Raw genomic sequence first — 18,015 nt, forward strand, 5'->3', positions numbered from 1 at the left:
ATACAAAATAGGATAGATGTCAATTCAAAACATTTAGGAAGAGATTAACAAATCACTGAAATCTAGAAAATGAGTTGTAAAAATATATTTGAGAATTTGCAGCATTGACACTATATACACCCCCATGTGTGGTCTATCAGCTGGGGAAGAGGTTTCACCACATGAACGAAACCTTTGACTTGCTGGTCAGTAAGATTCAGAAGAAGAAAAACCTAGTTGTGTCCCATAAATTCTGGAATTGCCCCTCCCAATCAGGGTGCATACAGTCTCAAGATCGCAAATACTCAGCCAGATTTTTTCAACCACATTTTCTTTTGAAGATTCCAATTTCTGTGTTAAAAATAATACATGTTCTATATCAGACTAGATATCTGTTGCTTGCTTTGATCTTGTCTATACCACCATAATAATCCAAATGGAATTCAGATTAATTAGCCACAGGCCCACCCTATTAGCACGACACCTTCCTGTACTACATCACACTGAAGTTGTATTGCTGTCCAAACCCAAAATTTGAATCAACACCAGTGATTTCTCTGCTGCTATTTTCTTGGGGAGACAGAGCCTTACTGGGGTATTGCTTGGGTGTTAGAAGGAGGCATTCACCACTCAGCTATGTAGTTAATGGTGAGGAGATAAGGCTAATCAACTCCCACATTGTTGATCTAGTGCCAGAAATCTACTAAATAAACTGGCTGCATCCTGGTGACTTTTCAGAATATGTTCATTTCCTTAGCAATGCCTCCTTTAATTTAATACCAGTCTTAGTATAAATTTACAGTCAATTTTGTGTGATTATTATATAGCTTTGTCTTTTAATAGTGCTTTTTCCATCTTGAGTTAAACAAGAAAGAGAATGATGAAAAGTCCATCTAATGCATATTATTTCTTTGCTTCTAAAGGAAGAACGCTAAAGATAATTTTGCAGTAATGTTGCAAAACCATCAGTCAAAATAATCAGGACAGGTTTGGAGACTATTTTTAATCTTTCTTGAAAAGTTCAATGCTTCTATATTTATAATTCCAAACTCTTGCTTCAAAAGACCTATATGCACATGGTTGCATTTAGATAGTGTCCCTTGTGTGTATTACAGATACTACATATATACCGAGAATAAGTCATAAACATAAGAATCTGGCAGTACTAACAAATTTTTCTTAGTGTTCAAATGCCAGATAGTAGATTATTTTTCACATCGTTAATTATCATGATTGTCAGAAAATGTCAGAATGGCAATATTTTTCCTTAAGAACAGTGGTGGCTTTATCAAATAATGATTTATTGAAGATGCCTATATCAGTCTATGATTAGGCGATCAGTAGTTAGATAAAGTTTAAGACTAGCCTCTCATTTATGGTAATGCAATCTTGAAATGACATCAGCACACTAATCTGGAAGAATTACTCCATTTGGTTTTGTTAACATTCCCAATACAAAACTCTCAATTGCTATATATTCTTGTTAAGATATGAAAGCTGAAATCCAGAAATTATCCTGCAGAAGCTGTTCACATAAAACACAACAACAGAGAGTCTAGAGGGACTTTAAAAGCAGAAGTGCAAAACTGTCAGGATGTGAACCAAAGCAAGTTGGCTGCTTAACTGGAATGAAGTTTCATCTGTTTGATGATAATAATCAACTCTATTTTTGTTTGGAATCAGTCATGTGAGGGTGTGCTGGTACCAGGATGAGATTCAGTAAACAGTTTACTTATTAGAAACTGTACATAGGTGATTCACAGCTTCTGGTAGTCAATGTTAAAACAGTTATGGAAAAGAAGTAGTCCCTCTGATAGACAAGGCTGACATTTTGGTAATGTTAGTGACCCAGAGCTTCCACTGGAGGTCTTTGGGGCATGAAATGCATCTTGGTTCTCCAGATGCTGCTGGAAAGGCAGACCTTGGCAAGTCATCTGTATTCTGAGTTAATTTCTAACTCAGAATACCTCTTAGTTTCGTAATGCAAAGCATGACTTTCAGTGACTTTCATGATAGCTCAATGGAGACTTGAAAATGGATTTCCCAAGTCCGAGGACAACACTCTGTAATCATACTGACTTCTTTTGGCAAACGATAAAAAATTTTAGGCAAGCAAAGTTTCAGTTGGTCCGAATTCGAACCATCTGGATCCCACCATAACACCAGACCTAATTATTCCTTCACCCATGATTATGAACATGCAATTTAAACAGCTTCTGAGGAAAAGCAAAGCACCTTTAACTCATTCATCATCCCATAAGTAGAGCAAACCAGACTATGAGAAACTTTTCTCCCCCCTCCCCCCCCCCTCTCTCTCTCTCTCTCTCTCTCTCTCTCTCTCTCTCTCTCTCTCGGGTTGAATGAAAGCAATGCCTCCACCTTCGTTACTTCGGTTTGGATGGGAATGTTTTAATAAATCAAATGCAGAAATAATCCTTAGAATGTGGTCTTTAACAACCACTATTCACTGTCCCACATAATCGCCAGACAATTGGATACATTTCTGCTAACGATGAACAAATTTTCTGAAGCCGTCATGGAAGAAGTTGACACTGTTTCCGCAAACAGTGTCTCACAGTACCCATCATACACAGATCTTCCAATAGCCAAGCAAAGCAATAATGTGACCCACACATTCTTGTGAAATGCCGATTATGCTTGAAATTTCTCTCTGAGTGATACCACGATCGTCCTGAATCAATCTGTCAACCTTTTGCTTATGAAACTCAGTGGTTGCTGTCATAGGACGCCCAACTCTTTGTTTGTCACACAAGTCAGATGTTCCACCTCAACATCTTTAAACTTACTCACCCAGCAACAGACAGTACTCACATCAACACAATCACCATAAACAGCTTGCATTCTCTGATGATTCTCCTTTGGGGTGACACCTTCTGCTGTCAAGAATTCAATGACTGCACGTTGCTTAAGTCGCATTGACCGACCGCCTGTGCAGGGTTCCATACTTCGCACTTGAACAACACAACCGTTCAATGCTAAGGCTTCCTGCCAAACGGAACTGTAGAGGAGAGTCTACTGAAGAAGCCAGTACCTGCCGCATATCAGTACTGCCATCTGTTGAGGAGTTACGAAGGTGGAAGCATTACTTTTCACTCAACCCTTGTATCTTTATTGGATAATATGGGAGTGGTGCCGTTCACATCAATAGATGAAGCTCTGTTTTCATAAGTTCCATTAGAAGTCAGTAAAGAGTCAATGGGTAGAGCCAATGTTGCTGAAACTTAACCAGGAACAAGAAGTTGTCTGATACTAGGACTGCAAGAAGCTTTTCAATACTAATAGGCACTAAAATGTGTCATATGTTGGCAATACATAATATGTTTCATACATTGGAATTATCCTCATAAGTACCCAATGACCTCCATATTATCCCTATCCTCTCCTAGTTGATGTGAGGAGACGAAGAGCTTTGTTGGAAACTGTAGATGTCCCTGTTTTGTTTATGTCGGATGAGTCAGTAATTAAGATTTGATATACAAAACACAGGTCATGCATCAAGGTCTAAGGCACTACAGAAAAACTCCCAGGTCACCAATAAATTGGCTCAGTCAGCTACTATTACATTTCTGCTTCTGCCTTAAACCATAGGTATATTTGAAAAATGAGAGCTAAGATATGATTTACATGGGACATCTGATTAATAAGCACACCCACATAATTCTAGTTATGAACAAGAGCTAACAAAAAAGAGGAAAAAATAGAAATAGTCCAAAAGTAAAAGAGGGAGGAAATGCATAAGCACTTACTATAGGGATAGTTGTCCTCCACTGTATAGATCTGACTCTCATTTCTGTAGAGTTTGAAAGCAAGCTGGTTTGAGTTCGGAGAATCAGGTGGATTCCAAGCAAGCCTGATAGCAGAAGAATTTAAAACTTGTCCTGCTGGTGGAGGTTGCTGAGAGGGTACTGGATTACAAGATAATAATTATGAAAAAAAGGCATTGTATATTTTACTAAACAGGAATGCATATTTTGATAGAGAAGGCTGTCATCAGGCAGCACACACATGGATAATAATGGCATGATCAACACAGAAAATCCATTGATTTTGTCTTAGTCAGGTCAGAAGACTTTAGCCTCAAAAAGAAATGTGTATATCAGAGCAGTCAACGAGGGCATGGAGAAAACCAAAAATGCCAAACATCTAAGCCAATTCATCACATGTTAATTATCGTTTCCAGCAGAAGTAGGCAATCCTGGCCTCCTTGTGGCATTGTTTTATTGCACTATCGCTATACTTTGACATTCAAACATTCTGCTTAGCTGTCTGTTAAGTAACACTCACTTGCAAGCAGATTCTTCATGCAATTAGGAAATAATGTAGTGTGAATGTTTCAATCAGAAAAAGCCTCCACAAGTAAGCTGTTGTTTTTATGCGGGCTTCCTTTGCACACAAAAATATATTGCACAGATATCAAACAGTGCACATATAAATTGAAGCACTGCCATTCCTGCTTTGCCAAAACACCATCTTCCATGAGAGTAATGCATAAAACAAGATTATTTTGCCTAAAGATAACTATATCTGCAAATGTGCACAATTAACATATCCATATTCCATAATATCCATTTCCATCTTGTATCCATCCTCAGTTGACCAACATCATGTCTGAGCCATTCATTCAGTCCAATCTTCTATAAAGTCTCCTTTAAAGATATCCACAAATATGTTCTGTCCTTAGAAACCTGGCATGAAAGCTACTTCTGGACTAGTCGTATGAACAACAGCTATCTGAGAGAATATCAACTGGCACATACTTGGAGAGATGATACTTTAACACTTATTTACATTAGTGAAAACATCATCATCATCATCATCATCATCATCATCATTTAATTACTTATTAATCGCCCTCCATCCAAGATGCTCTAGGCGATTTCCAAGATAAAATTGTAAAGGATAAAAATACATACATATAAATATTGATAAAATTAACATAGATTAAAAGCTCTAGTAAAGAGCCAGGTCTTGAGTGCTAGGGTAAAAGGCCCTAATTCACGCATGGCTCTCATATAGGGCGGCAAGGCATTCCATAAGGCAGGGGCAGAAATAGAAAAAGCTCTGCATCTGGTCCTTTCCAAATGCACTTCTCTAGGACCCGGTATGTAAAGTAAGTCGCGTTGAGATGGTCATTGCGACCTCCGATGATGGGAGAAGGAGAGACGGTCCCTAAGGTACAATGGGCCCTAGCCATAAAGAATTTTAAAGGTCAGAACTAGCATCTTATATAGACCACGGTAATCAGTTGGAATCAATGAAGATGCTGCAGCACTGGTGTTATATGGCATTTCATGGGTGTTCTTGTGAGTTGCCTGGCTGCCGCATTCTGAACAATACAGAGCTTTCGGGTCATGGACATCAGAAGGCCAACATACAGGGCGTTGCAATAGTCCAGCCTAGACGTGACCGTGGCATGGATGACTGTTGCCAGAGCCTCATCAGATAGATAGGGTGCCAGTTGCCTCACTTGTCGTAGGTGGAAAAAGGCCTGTTTGCTGGCAGCAGCGACCTGAGCTTCCATTGTCGGCTGCGAATCCAAAACGACACCCAGGCTCTTAACGGTAGGTGAAGGAGATAGAGCAGCACCATCGAAGATGGGTAGCAAATGGGTCAGACCAGTCGAGCGGCCATGCCAGAGAATCTCAGTCTTCGCCGGGTTCACCTTCAGTCTACTAGCACGTAGCCAGTTCGACAGAGCCTCCAGACATAAGGTGAAATTGTCTGGTATTGACGTTGCTCCAGGCTCCAAGCGCAGAAGGAGATGGGTGTCGTCTGCATATTGATAGCAATCTAGGCTGAAACTCCGAGCCAAACTAGCAAGGGGTCTAACCTAGATGTTGAAGAGAAGCGGGGAGAGAATTGCACCTTGGGGTACCCCACATAGGAGGCGAGATCTGTCAGAAACTTGATCCATATACTCCACGCATTGGCTCCGGTTTCGGAGAAATGAGTTGAACCAATTGTGGGCCTGACCGCGAACTCCGGACATGGCGAGCCGGTGAATCATTAGGTCATAGTCAACGGTGTCAAACGCTGCGGTAAGGTTGAGAAGTACCAGAAGCGCTGATCCGCCGCTATCAGAATGACGACGGAGTTCATCTGTGATGGCATGTTGCGGCTTCCCTATTACTACTAAACATGTGTGGTCAATATGTGTAGTAACAATTCCCAGATATATTTGTGCCTCCATAGACATAGAATATAAATACTGTAAATAAATAAATCTGTCTACTGGTTGCTTTATCAGCTGCTAAATATCCTACAGACATCCAGCAGTTGGCAATTTAGAGATCTGTATTCCTGATATGTAGCAGGTGGAACAATGGGAGAGAGACTTCCTCAAGAATCATAACTGGCATTCTCTCCACTGAATAGAATATCTTCTCTTGTTTTTAACCCACCATTTGCATTTTAATGAAAGTTTCCTATGTCAGATTTTATATTTGTAGATTTCATAAATCCTTATATACAATATTTCAAATTATTTAAATATTAGTACATTTGTGAAGTGTGTGTATGGTTTTAAATAGTCCTTTAACATTTGTTGTGTTTTATATAGGATAACCATTTCATATAAAATAATTTCCTAGATAATATGGAGAATAAGAAAACTCTTACCATTATAATGCATTATTTATATAATGAATTGTAAGGCCTGCGATGATCGGATTTTTATGATGGAAGAGAAAACTTGTTCCATTTTAAGACTGCAACTATAGTCACTCTCTGAAATTATGATTTTATATGTGTTCTATGATGAGGAGTCTGGATGAGGTGTGTGTACATATATTGATCTTGATTTTAAGGTGTGAAATTACACACATTACATCCCTTCACAGCTTTAAAAGCAACACAACAGAGACCCTCATGGGCTCAAATGCAAACTGCCTTTCTTTTTAGAAGCCAAGTTTCTTTTTTCCTAAGAGAAACAAAACAGTTCCAAAGGGGGAAAATGTTTTATCGACCCCTTTGGAGCTACACAATTATCACAATGATAAACTTTTAAGACTGTGAGATCATATTAACCCTTTCAAAGAAAGAACTAGGAATAATGGTGTGTGTGTGTGTGTGTGTGTGTGTGTGGGCGGGGACACTGTGGTAATCTACTCAAGATTAGGTCTTCTTTTCATAGTAACTATGGGTACATCTACACTGTAGAACTGATGCAGTTTGACACCATTTTAACTGCCATGGCTCAATGCCATGAGGCCATGGAAATTGTGGTTTTACAGGCTCTTAATCCCTTTCTAGCAAAGAGTACTAGTACCTCTCCAAACTAAAGTTTCATGGATTCAATTGCTTTGAGCCATGACAGTTAAAGTGGTATCAAAATGCATTAATTCTACTATGTAGATGCACCCTATCGTCGTAACTCAGCAAGCGGCAGACAACTTTTCTGATGATGGGTCAAAGAATGAGAGGGAGTCTGTGACTGATCAGAGAGAGTTGAGGCACATGAGACCGATGTTGTGGATTCCTGTGCTCGTTCCTAGGCAACAGGAGAAAGTGAAAGTTCCCGTTCCCTTGAGAAAAGACCTTGGGCTGATGGGGAGTATTCTCGGGAAACTAGATTAGGCCTAAGAACACAAGAAGGGAAAAATAGACAAATGAGAGTTTTCTTAAGGCTACAGGACCTGTAAAGAGGGGACAGGGCAACCAATGATTCTCTATACAAAAGTGGTGACCCTTTGGAGCAGCTTCCTATCTGCCACTGTGCAGTTACCAAACCATGCACATATGCAGTATGTTAGGACACCATAGCACAGCTGTAGAATGTCACCAGCAGTTTTTTTATTTAGATGTTGATTCCTTAGGAATCTCACGTAGTACACTCTTTGCTGGGCCCCTTTAAAGCTGCCATATGGGTGCCCCAGGTCAGATCCTCCTTAACAGTGGCACCCAGGAACTTAAAACTGGCCATGAACTCCACTTGGTCTTCATTTATGATCAAGGGCTGGATTTCTTGTCTGTTCTTTCTGTAGTCCACTATGAGCTCCTTGGTCTTGTTGGTATTAACTATCCGATTATTAGCCCTGCACCACGAGAGCAGCCAATTGACCTCCTCCTGATAGGCAGACTCATTTCCTTCATAGATAAGCCCCACCACGGTTGTATCATCTGTGAATTTGGTAATGATATTGTTATGGTGGATTGGGGTGAAATCATATATGTACAAAGTGTAAAGCATAGGACTCAACATGCAGCCCTGTGGCATCTGTCTGGGACAACTTTTATGGGGTGGGACTGGATACTATCAAGGAGCAGTCTCATCAGCCCCCTCAGTCCATTGAAGAGCTTGCCCACCCTCCCATCCTAAAAACAGTGCACTTATGTGTCACTTTGGGGCCAGGTAGGATCCCCCCCCCGTAAGTCAGGGCTTTTTTTTGTGCTACACTGTTCAAAAAAGTGTTCATTGGTGCTAGTGGTGTCAGAAATAGGATGCCATGCAGGAAACTGGGATGGAGTTAACGTCACTGTGTGCACCTATAGCACCCAGTTTGGTGAAGGCCAGGAATAGGAACCCTCATTTGTGTGTTCAGGCAACCAAGGTGGGGGTGAATGGGAATGGCCTTGGAGCTGTGTGGGAATTCTAGCCCAATTGAAGCTTTGCAACTTCCAGAGGGTGTCTCCCTGGGAACAACCTATGTGGGGTTGCGCACAGGGGACTCAGGTGTCTCACCCAAATTAGCTGAAGAGGATGACCTGGGATGTCTGGGATGACCACTGCCTCAGCTTATCCCACAGCAAGCTCATACCCCTTAACAAGTTGTTTGCAGATCAAAAAATTAGTTAAATAGGTAACCTTAATAAAGTTGCCCACAGTTATTCCCATATGGTTGTCTGGTCTCATTATTTCAGTGGTGGGGGAGCAAAAGCAGAAAGTGACAACAGTGTAAATATTTGATTATCTATCCAAGAAGGTCAATTGGCCACCTACTACCAAGTGATGTCCTTGGGCATTTTTCTGAACCCCTAATTCCAAATATTACAGTGTGCATTAGTGTGTTGGGTATCTACAATGTGCTTTTCAAGTTATGGAGCCGTTTTTGCTCTGCAAATGTAGTTTACATTATGCCCAAACTGTAGCCTATGCAGAGTTTTTCTTTAGGCTTTTCCCAAACTTTGTTTGATATGCTCTATTTTAATGCACACTGCAGTGTGGTTTGATGACATGCATTGCATTATTGTTGCAGTTTGAAGGCAGCTTCAAACTGCATTATATGTAGATGAATCCACAGACTCATATGGTGTAATTTGATAACTTCCATGTTCAGAGGACAGTGTGCAAAATAAAGATGCAAAGTGCCATGATGTGCTGTGGGGTTGGAGACAGAACTAAAGGGTTTTAAATGCCTGGTCACCCCCTTTGCAGCATCTTTAAATCTTTGGTTCTGTAGAGCTGATTGTCCATTTTTCTGAAATAAGCAGTATGTTCTACCTAGGGGATTTGCAACAGGGAGAAGGTGCCCTTTTGGCTGGTCTGGACAGGGAAAGAAAGTAAGCCGACATGTATTCTTTGTCTGGAGGAGGTAACGGAAATCAAGCAAGATATATGACAAACACTCTTTTGGCGAAGGGTAGGTCTCTGCCTCTTACAGCCTGTCACCCTTGGAGTAGACCAGGAGGTTTTCCTCTCACTTATAGAGTTCTGAGACTTGTGGTGGAGGGAGTGCCTCAAGCTTGCCATCCAGTAGATAGCCAGATTGCATTCTCCTTGGATCGCTAGTGTTTTCAGCTAAGGGAAGGCTGAAAAAGAAGCCAAGGGGTGATACCTGGCCTTAGCTGATCCTGTAATAGATTGCGCTAATCTCTCATTCTTTAAGGTTTGATGAAATCAAACAAACATTAGGTTAAATAAAGTGGCCCTTAGTCAATTCCATATCTGTGTCTGGTCTTGTTACTAAAAACTCTGTGCATCTGAATCAAGTCTGATGTACAAGAAAAACACAAATCAATGAAACTCTGTAACTCTGTATCCCTGCGTTCTTAAACATGGAGGAAAGAAATTCTTAGCCTCGTCCCCCTTTCCATTATTTCCCTGTCAGATGGCAAAATATTCAAAAAGATGTTTTTATTTATGCAAAGGCTTCCATGTGAGCAAGAGCCCTGATTTTCTCATGTCAACACCTCTTTAGATGTGTCACTTTCCATGTCTCCAAAGCCAAAGCCATGACACAGATGACTTCATCACACGGGGCTTGGGAAGCATCCTAGGGTGCTTCTCTGCCAGTCCAGTGATGGATGACGTTGTTAAACTTCCAGCAGAGACTCTGACCACAACTGGAGTGGAAACATTGTACACTCAACACAGGAGCCTGCCCATGTTGTGCTGGCTCCAATGGGTGATGCTTCCCCTATGTGATAGTGGAAGCATCGGCATGTTGGAGTTGCCCTTTACACCTGCCGTTTCACCACATGAGGGGGGCCTCCCTTGTGTGATAAATTGAAGAGAGGAGGGCTAGACACCCTCCTGCTCTTGTGTTCAAGAATGTTGGTAAAGAATGCCTGAACAGGACTCATATTTCATTTAATGGCTATGCTGAGCTATGTATAAAACATCCATGAGTATGAGCATAACTATTGTATGTCATCTTCTCATCTTTTTATATGTCTACTCAAAAATGTAACTCATTGCAGCTTAGGGGGAATCTACAAGAAAGCTCTCCTGCACAAAGTTTTTTTGAAATTAGTGAGATCCATGCACATGTCAATGTTGTTTATTTGTTTGTTTGTTTTTACACTGAATATCCTAATATTTTATTACTCAATTGGTACATTTAAAAGCAAACCACTTTATCCTCAACATGCATGTCAATGCAAAGGGAAAAGTTTTGTAGCATTATCTTTAAAATATAACCATGCTATGATTTCTTTGAATCTCCAGTGGAAATAATGTATTCAATATTGGTAGATAACTCATCTTATAGAATTAAAAAAACTTTCAAATGTCATTGTTCTTGATGAGAAATGATTTCTTTCACACAAAGTTGTTTGTACATAAAGAAAAATTGATTTTGAGGGGGAAATATGCAGATAGCAGGGTTTTTTTAAAATATAATTTTGCCGAAACAAAATGTACACAGAAATGCACCAAAAACCCTGTGAAATGTGTGAAATTTTACCTCCTGGTTGGAAAACGTTATTTTTTTATTTTTACTACAACAAAGAAATTAGTGAGGATTTACATCTATGTTGTATTTACATGCAGAGATTTGAATGTAGTGGGCAATTGAAACTATGAACAATGCTCCTAGTCAGACTTCAGAATCTCAGTAGGACTCCAGGAGTAAGCTATTTCCCAGCACTATGAATTATGCCAGGAAAACTGTGTAGCACTGACATAATTTGCTTCCTTTCAGTGACAGAAAAATCTATGTTGTCTTTAATACAAGGGATCATGCAGTGATTTTCAACACCAAAACATAATATATTAATAAAGGGGGAAGTTGGATTATGAGTAACATCTGTTTTGAACATTACAGTTATATTGTTTAACAATCACTAAACCAGTAAGAACCATTAATTTGAAAGATATGCTCTTAGGACTGACAGTCACTTACTTTTACTGCATCCAAACAGATTGTGGACATCCAAATTACTAGCATCAAGAACACAGTCGTCACATTTTGAGCCTGTTGCAAATTGTTTACACATACATTGTCCAGTCATGGGATGACAAGTTCCATTAATTGCTCCTGCTGGATGACAATTACAAGGCTGACATCTATAAACAAAAACAAAAGAAAGAAAGTAATGAAAGCACATTAGCAGTTCAGTGAGACATACGAGGAGCTTTATTTAGTGGCTCCTTCTCACTCAAATAATTAAGCATCTCCACTGAAGAACCTAGAAGTCTGGGCTGTATAGGGAAAAAAAGGGGGGTAACAGTGGCATTTCAGTTTCCAAAATGGTGGTTCTTCCATTCCTGATGTGGATTAATGGTGATGTCTTTTGCCAACGTTGAAAAGTCATCACCTTTTTGATGGAACAGATGCTTTTGTTCGAAAAAGGTTCTAGGTTCACTGACTGGCCTGTCTGTGACAGCTTTGAAATAAGCCACCAAAGACTTCTGTCCAAAATTCTGGAGGGCAACCAACTTCATTATACAGGTTGAGTATCTCGAATTCCAAAATCAAAAACACTCCAAAATCCAAGATTGTCCATGTGGGGAGCTGAGATAGTGAAACTTTTGCTTTTAGATTATTCAGTTTATATACAAAATAATTAAAAATACTGTGTATAAAATTATCTTCAGGCTGTTCGTCTAAGGCAGGGGTCCCCAAACTAAGTTCCGTGGGTCAGATGCAGCCCTCCAAGGTCAATTACCTAGCTCCCACCATAAACTTTAGACTCAGGGTCACTCTAAGTCGGAAACGACTTGAAGGTACACAACAATCTTAATTAATTTGAATATCTCATCAGCCAAAAGCAGGCCCACACTTTCCATTGAAATACTGGTAAGTTTAGGTTGGTTAAAATTGTTCTTCATTTTAAATATTGTACTGTTATTTCATGGCTTTTTTGCACTACAAATAAGATATGTGCTGCATACAGTACATAGGAATTCATTCATGTTTTTTTTCCAAATTATAGTCCACCTCCTACCAGTACAAGAGACTGTGAACTGGCCCGCTATTTAAAAAGTTTGAGGACCCCTGATCTGAGGTATATATGAAACAAACGAATTTCATGTTTGGATCTGGGTATCTCATTATGAGCATGCAAGAATTTCAAAATCCCCCCAAACTGAAAATATGGAACATTTATGGTGCCAAGCAATTCAGCTGTGGGATACTCAATCTGAAATGCTATCTATAGATCTACCTACCTATCTATTTATTGGCTGCATTAAGCCCTGCCTTTCGCACAATGAGTTCAAGGTAGTGTAACAGGTTCCTTTTCCTTTATCCTCATAACAATAATAATAATAATAATAATAATAATAATAATAATAATAATAACTTTATTTTTATAGCCCGCCCCATCTCCCTGGAGGGACTCGGAGCGGCTTACATGGGACAAAGCCCGACATATACAACAATAAAACAGTGAAGCGAATATTTCAACAATAAAACATCAACATCAATAAAACCATCATAAAAAACGACATACAGCATAAAATATTAAAAACAAAAGACTAAAATACGGATCTGGGCCAAGGTGCAGCATATTTCAACATGGGAGAGGTAGTTTCTTAGCCTAAGTAGTTAATAAAGTGCATAGTAATAATGTCAGAGTATCCCATTGTTAAATGGGCAATAATTAATCATCGAAGGCCTTTTGGAAGAGCCAGGTTTTTAGGCTCTTCCGGAAAGAGAGGAGGGTGGGGGCCAGCCTGATCTCCTTGGGGAGCGAGTTCCAAAGTCGGGGGGCCACGATGGAGAAGGCCCTCTCTCTTGTCCCCACCAACCGCGACTGCGAGGGTGGTGGGAGCGAGAGAAGGGCCTCCCCCGATGAGCGAAGAGAGCGTGCAGGTTCATAGGGGGAGATGCGGTCTCTAAGGTAGGATATGTTGGATATGAGAAATAAACTCATAATTTCATGATTCAGTGTGGAGTAAATTCTGGATTTCCCAAATTCTTAATTTCTCAACATTCTTAACTATCCAAATAACTGAGCAAGATTGGCTAAAACATGTTATCAGTCTTTTCCCACTGCTTCTCTGACTTTCCTACTTTAGAGTGCTGCTTCATCCTAAATATCAAGAACACCCAACTATGGGGCACTATGTAGTAATTCAGCATTGTTCTTTCTTGTTGTTGTTTATTCGTTAAATTGCTTCTGACTCTTTGTGACCTCATGGACCAGCCCACGCCAGGGCTCCCTGTCGGCCTTCGCCACCCCCAGCTCCTTCAAGGTCAAGCCAGTCACTTCAAGGATACCATCCATTTACCCTGCCTTGGTTGGCCCCTCTGCCTTTTACCTTCCATTTTCCCCAGCACCATTATCTTCTCCAAGCTTTCCTGTCTTCTCATTATGTAGCCAAAGTACTTCATCTTTGCCTCTAATATCTTTCCCTCCAATGAGCAGTCAGGCATTATTTTTTGGAGTATGGTGTGATGTCTCATGGGCCTTGTAGTCCCGTTCCTAGTACTATTGTGACAGACGAGGAGGAAAACATGGGTTTTCCACCGGTTCAGCTTGAATCGGAGCCTCTCCACCTGGAGGATGTTTGTCCTCAGGAAGTTAACCAAACAAGCCTTGGGCAGAATTCTCCCCCGTTTTCCCGAAAGGACAATTATCATAGAGATAGAGGAGTCAGGGAGGCTACTCGCCGGAGTCTCAGAATCGCTGCCAAACAACTAGCTGATTAGGTCTGCTTCCCTTGGGAAATTCTAAGGAGTCATGCATCTGGACAGAGTTGGGTTTCGCTTCTTGTTCTCCAGGGAAAGTGTTCTGTTGGCGGGAAAACAAGACCCTATATAGGGGTTTTGCCGCAAGGGGAACCTTGCGGAGTCAATTGTTCAGCTTGAGGAGAGAGATCGTGTGTGGACTTCGTAACCCCAGTTCCTTGTTTCCTAGATCAAGTTTCCAGCCTTGCCTTGTTTCACGGACTTCCTTGGACTTTGTTCATGCTTCATGTTTGCCTCGTTCAAGTCTTTGATCTAGCCAAGAATCAAGTTTATTTTCCAGCCTTGTTGTCAAGCTACATTGGACTTTAAAGACTCTGTCATTTCTCCACACTTTGCTTGGCAAAGTGTGTGTTTCGGTCAAGTGGATTAAAACTTTGAACTCTAATATCTTATATTGGACAATACATTTCTGGACTATATTTGACCTCATCTGAAAGGTCTGCTTCTGAACTATATTCTTCACTTGTTTTTATTGACTTTATATATTTCTATAATAAAGATATTAGATAGATTCTGGCCTCTGTGTAAGGTTATTGGTGCTCTGCAGCCTGGGTCCTGACATATGGACTGGTTGGATCTTCTTGCAGTCCAAGGCACTCTCAGAATTTTCCTCCAACACCATAGTTCAAAGGCGTCTCTCTTCCTTTGCTCAGCCTTCCTTGTGGTCCAGCTCTCGCATCCATAGGTTACTATGAGGAATACCATTGTTTTAACTATGTGGACCTTCGTTGCCAGTGTGATGTCTCTACTCTTCAGTATTTTATCGAGATTGGTCATTGCTCTCCTCCTAAGAAGTAGACGTCTTCTGATTTCCTGTCTGCAGTCTGCATCTGCAGTAACCTTTGTCCCCTCGGGTGAGAAGGGTGGGGTATAAATGTTGTAAATAAATAAGTTGGCACCTAGAAATACAAAGTCTGTCATTGCCTCCGTGTTTTCTCCCTCTGTTTGCCAGTTATCAATCAGTCTGGTTGCCATAATCTTGGTTTTCTTCATGTTTAACTGGAACCCAACTTTTTCACTTTCTTCTTTCACCTTGTTGGTAAGGCTCCTTAGTTCCTCCTCACTTTCAGCCATCAAAGTAGTATCATCTGTATATCTAAGGTTGTTAATGTTTCTTCCAGCAATTTTAACTCCAGCCTTGGATTCCTTAAGCCCCACACATCACATGATGTGTTCTGCATACAAATTGAATAGGTAAGGTGAAAGTATACATCCCTGCCGTACTCCTTTCCCAATCTTGTTGTTCTTTATTACTCCTCCAATATGAGCTTCTGATAATACCCTGTGCAATGTTTATGTCTCCCCATTTACCCACCCATTTATGGCCCCACTAAGATCTGAACTATATTTTTGGAGATCTAATGGACTATGGTTGGTCCAGAGCTTACACATACTAATTGGGAACTAAAAACAGTCAGCTTGCTTTCTTTTTGAATAAGAGAGATGTAAAAATGTGAATTTTAAACTGTCTACCTTTAAGACCATTCTGAACAATGTTCGTATTGCATTGCAAGATTGTTTTCATTTACATAAAATATGTGTATGTGTTTAATATCTTAAAGGCATTGGCTGCTGTCTGATCTTCAAAACAAGATAGGATCAGCCCTGGTTAGTACTTGGAAGGGAGACCATCTTCCAAGTACTAACCAGGGCTTTCAGAGCTTTCATGCCAGAGGAAGGAAATGCAAAAGCCATCTATAAGTATTCATTGCCTAAGCAAACCCTATGAAATTTGTGGAGTTGCCATAATTCAACAGGCAACTTGATATTTGTTTCTTACAGACTAAAACATTTTGTGTATATTTTACAAAGGTGTATACTTTTTCTTGCAGATTTTTAATATAAACATTCTTCTCTCTAAACATAGTTCATGCATCTCAGAAATGAAATAGACATTACCTATATAAGTTCACATACCTAACAATTGCAGCTGTCTTTTTTTAAAGAGGTTTTTTTTAGTAACTCTTACTGTGTGATCTCCTGAGTTCAACACCCTTTAAAAGACTGATAAAAGCTAAGGCAGCAAAATAAGCTGCAAATTTGTTTTATGGAATAATATCCCTTTGGGAATAAATAAAAACATTCTCTCTTAGAAACTACAATACTGTCATTTTTTCTTTTATAATCAGGAGCAAAGGGTATGTTTTTTCCTGCAAACTGCATTTAGTTCTTTTATCTTTGCTAAGTGCCTCCAAATCTCGCTTCAAATAGAGGCTCTATTTAGACTCTTTCAGTGCCATAACTGTACAAAATGTTTTTTTTCCTTAAACATACATAGAAATTGAGATCACTATCTTGCATATGTTGAATACTATAATATTTATTTGGCTTATAATTTCATTGTATATTATTACTTCTTACTCTTTGTCATAGGATATAATAGACCCCGATAGTGCACATAGAATTAGAAAAGGCTTCTTTCACTTTCATTTACCATCATGTCCCATTAAAACAAACCTCCATTAGACCTTTTCTTTCTTTCATTAATGCAACACAGCCAAATAACAGTGAATAAAAAATATTAATATCAGATCCATGTAATATATTTCAAATGGTATCATTGCAAACATCATTACAAGCAAACTTGTAAGGTAGATCAGTTATCATCTTCATATGGACTGGTGAGAAAAATTACAAATTGATAATGTGTTGCATTTAAGTAACACTTAAAATTGGCTTGAGAGCAAATCAGGTCTGAATTTTCAATGTAAGCATTAAAAAAATTATGCATATTGCTTAAAAACATTTCCCCACTGAAGAAAGCACCTTTTAGTAGTATCTTGTGTGTATTTCAAATATGCTCACTTCAAATATGCACTTTCCAAATGAGACTATTTTGGGAAGATTGTCATCACATCTGTGAATACAAGGCTTACAGAGTAGAAAATACATCTACTTTGCAGAGTGTCTGGAAAGTCCAGGAAAAGTCAAACCTTGAGTTGAAATTACATTCCCCACACAGTTCTGGATAAAAGTATCCCTCCAAAAACTGAAAACAGTTAATCACTCACCTCCCCTTTTCTGCATCAAATCCATAATAGTAGTCCCTACAGTGGTCACATCTTTTCCCAGCTACGGAATAATCTTGGCAAATACACTGGCCAGTGTGACTATTACAGAGCTCATCTGCTGAACCAGTTGGGTGGCATAAACAGGGAGAGCAGCCATCAACACTATGCTGGGAAAAATAGAAACCTAACAGGAAAATAAATGTAAATATATGCATTTAGGTATAAATATGCTGTAAACTGTGGATACAGGGGACATATTGTATTGCATAGTAATATGTATGTGCTGTATTTGCCTTTTTTGGGGGGGGGGATCATAAATTTAGTGGTGTGAATATGGATGCAAAAATGTTCTTGCTTCTCTAGCTGCACCTTCTCATGCAGTTTTCCCCCCTTCTTATACACTTTTGATGCTGGAGATGAGAAAAGTCTTGTTTGCAAGCAAACAAAGCTTATTTGTCCTTAAATGTGTTTTGACATTTGAGTGCCAATGCAAAGAATATACAGAAATTGCATTACTTTTACTTCCAACAAGACGTCACTAGGGATGCTAGGTAAAATAAGAAAGAGGGATCCTGTGCCATTAATGATTATGCAGTGGAGAGAATTTCAGCAAACAATATTACCTTCAGGCTACAATATATATAAAATAT

The 18,015-nt window shown here is 39.6% G+C and overlaps 1 protein-coding gene across 1 annotated transcript in view; it reads right to left on the minus strand.

Annotated features, from left to right (window-relative positions):
* ush2a (usherin) overlaps window positions 1-18,015 on the minus strand; it is a 617,513-nt gene that overhangs the window by 489,321 nt on the left and 110,177 nt on the right. The window contains exons 15-17 of the mRNA XM_003216022.4: window positions 17,366-17,549; window positions 11,562-11,725; window positions 3,747-3,905 (exon numbers count right to left, since the gene is read on the minus strand). Of these exons, the coding sequence (XP_003216070.2) occupies window positions 3,747-3,905; window positions 11,562-11,725; window positions 17,366-17,549 (507 nt within the window). The remainder of the gene's footprint in view (window positions 1-3,746; window positions 3,906-11,561; window positions 11,726-17,365; window positions 17,550-18,015) is intronic.

Source organism: Anolis carolinensis, chromosome 1, assembly GCF_035594765.1.
Source record: "Anolis carolinensis isolate JA03-04 chromosome 1, rAnoCar3.1.pri, whole genome shotgun sequence".
In the NCBI taxonomy this organism is placed as follows: Eukaryota; Metazoa; Chordata; class Lepidosauria; order Squamata; family Dactyloidae; genus Anolis; species Anolis carolinensis.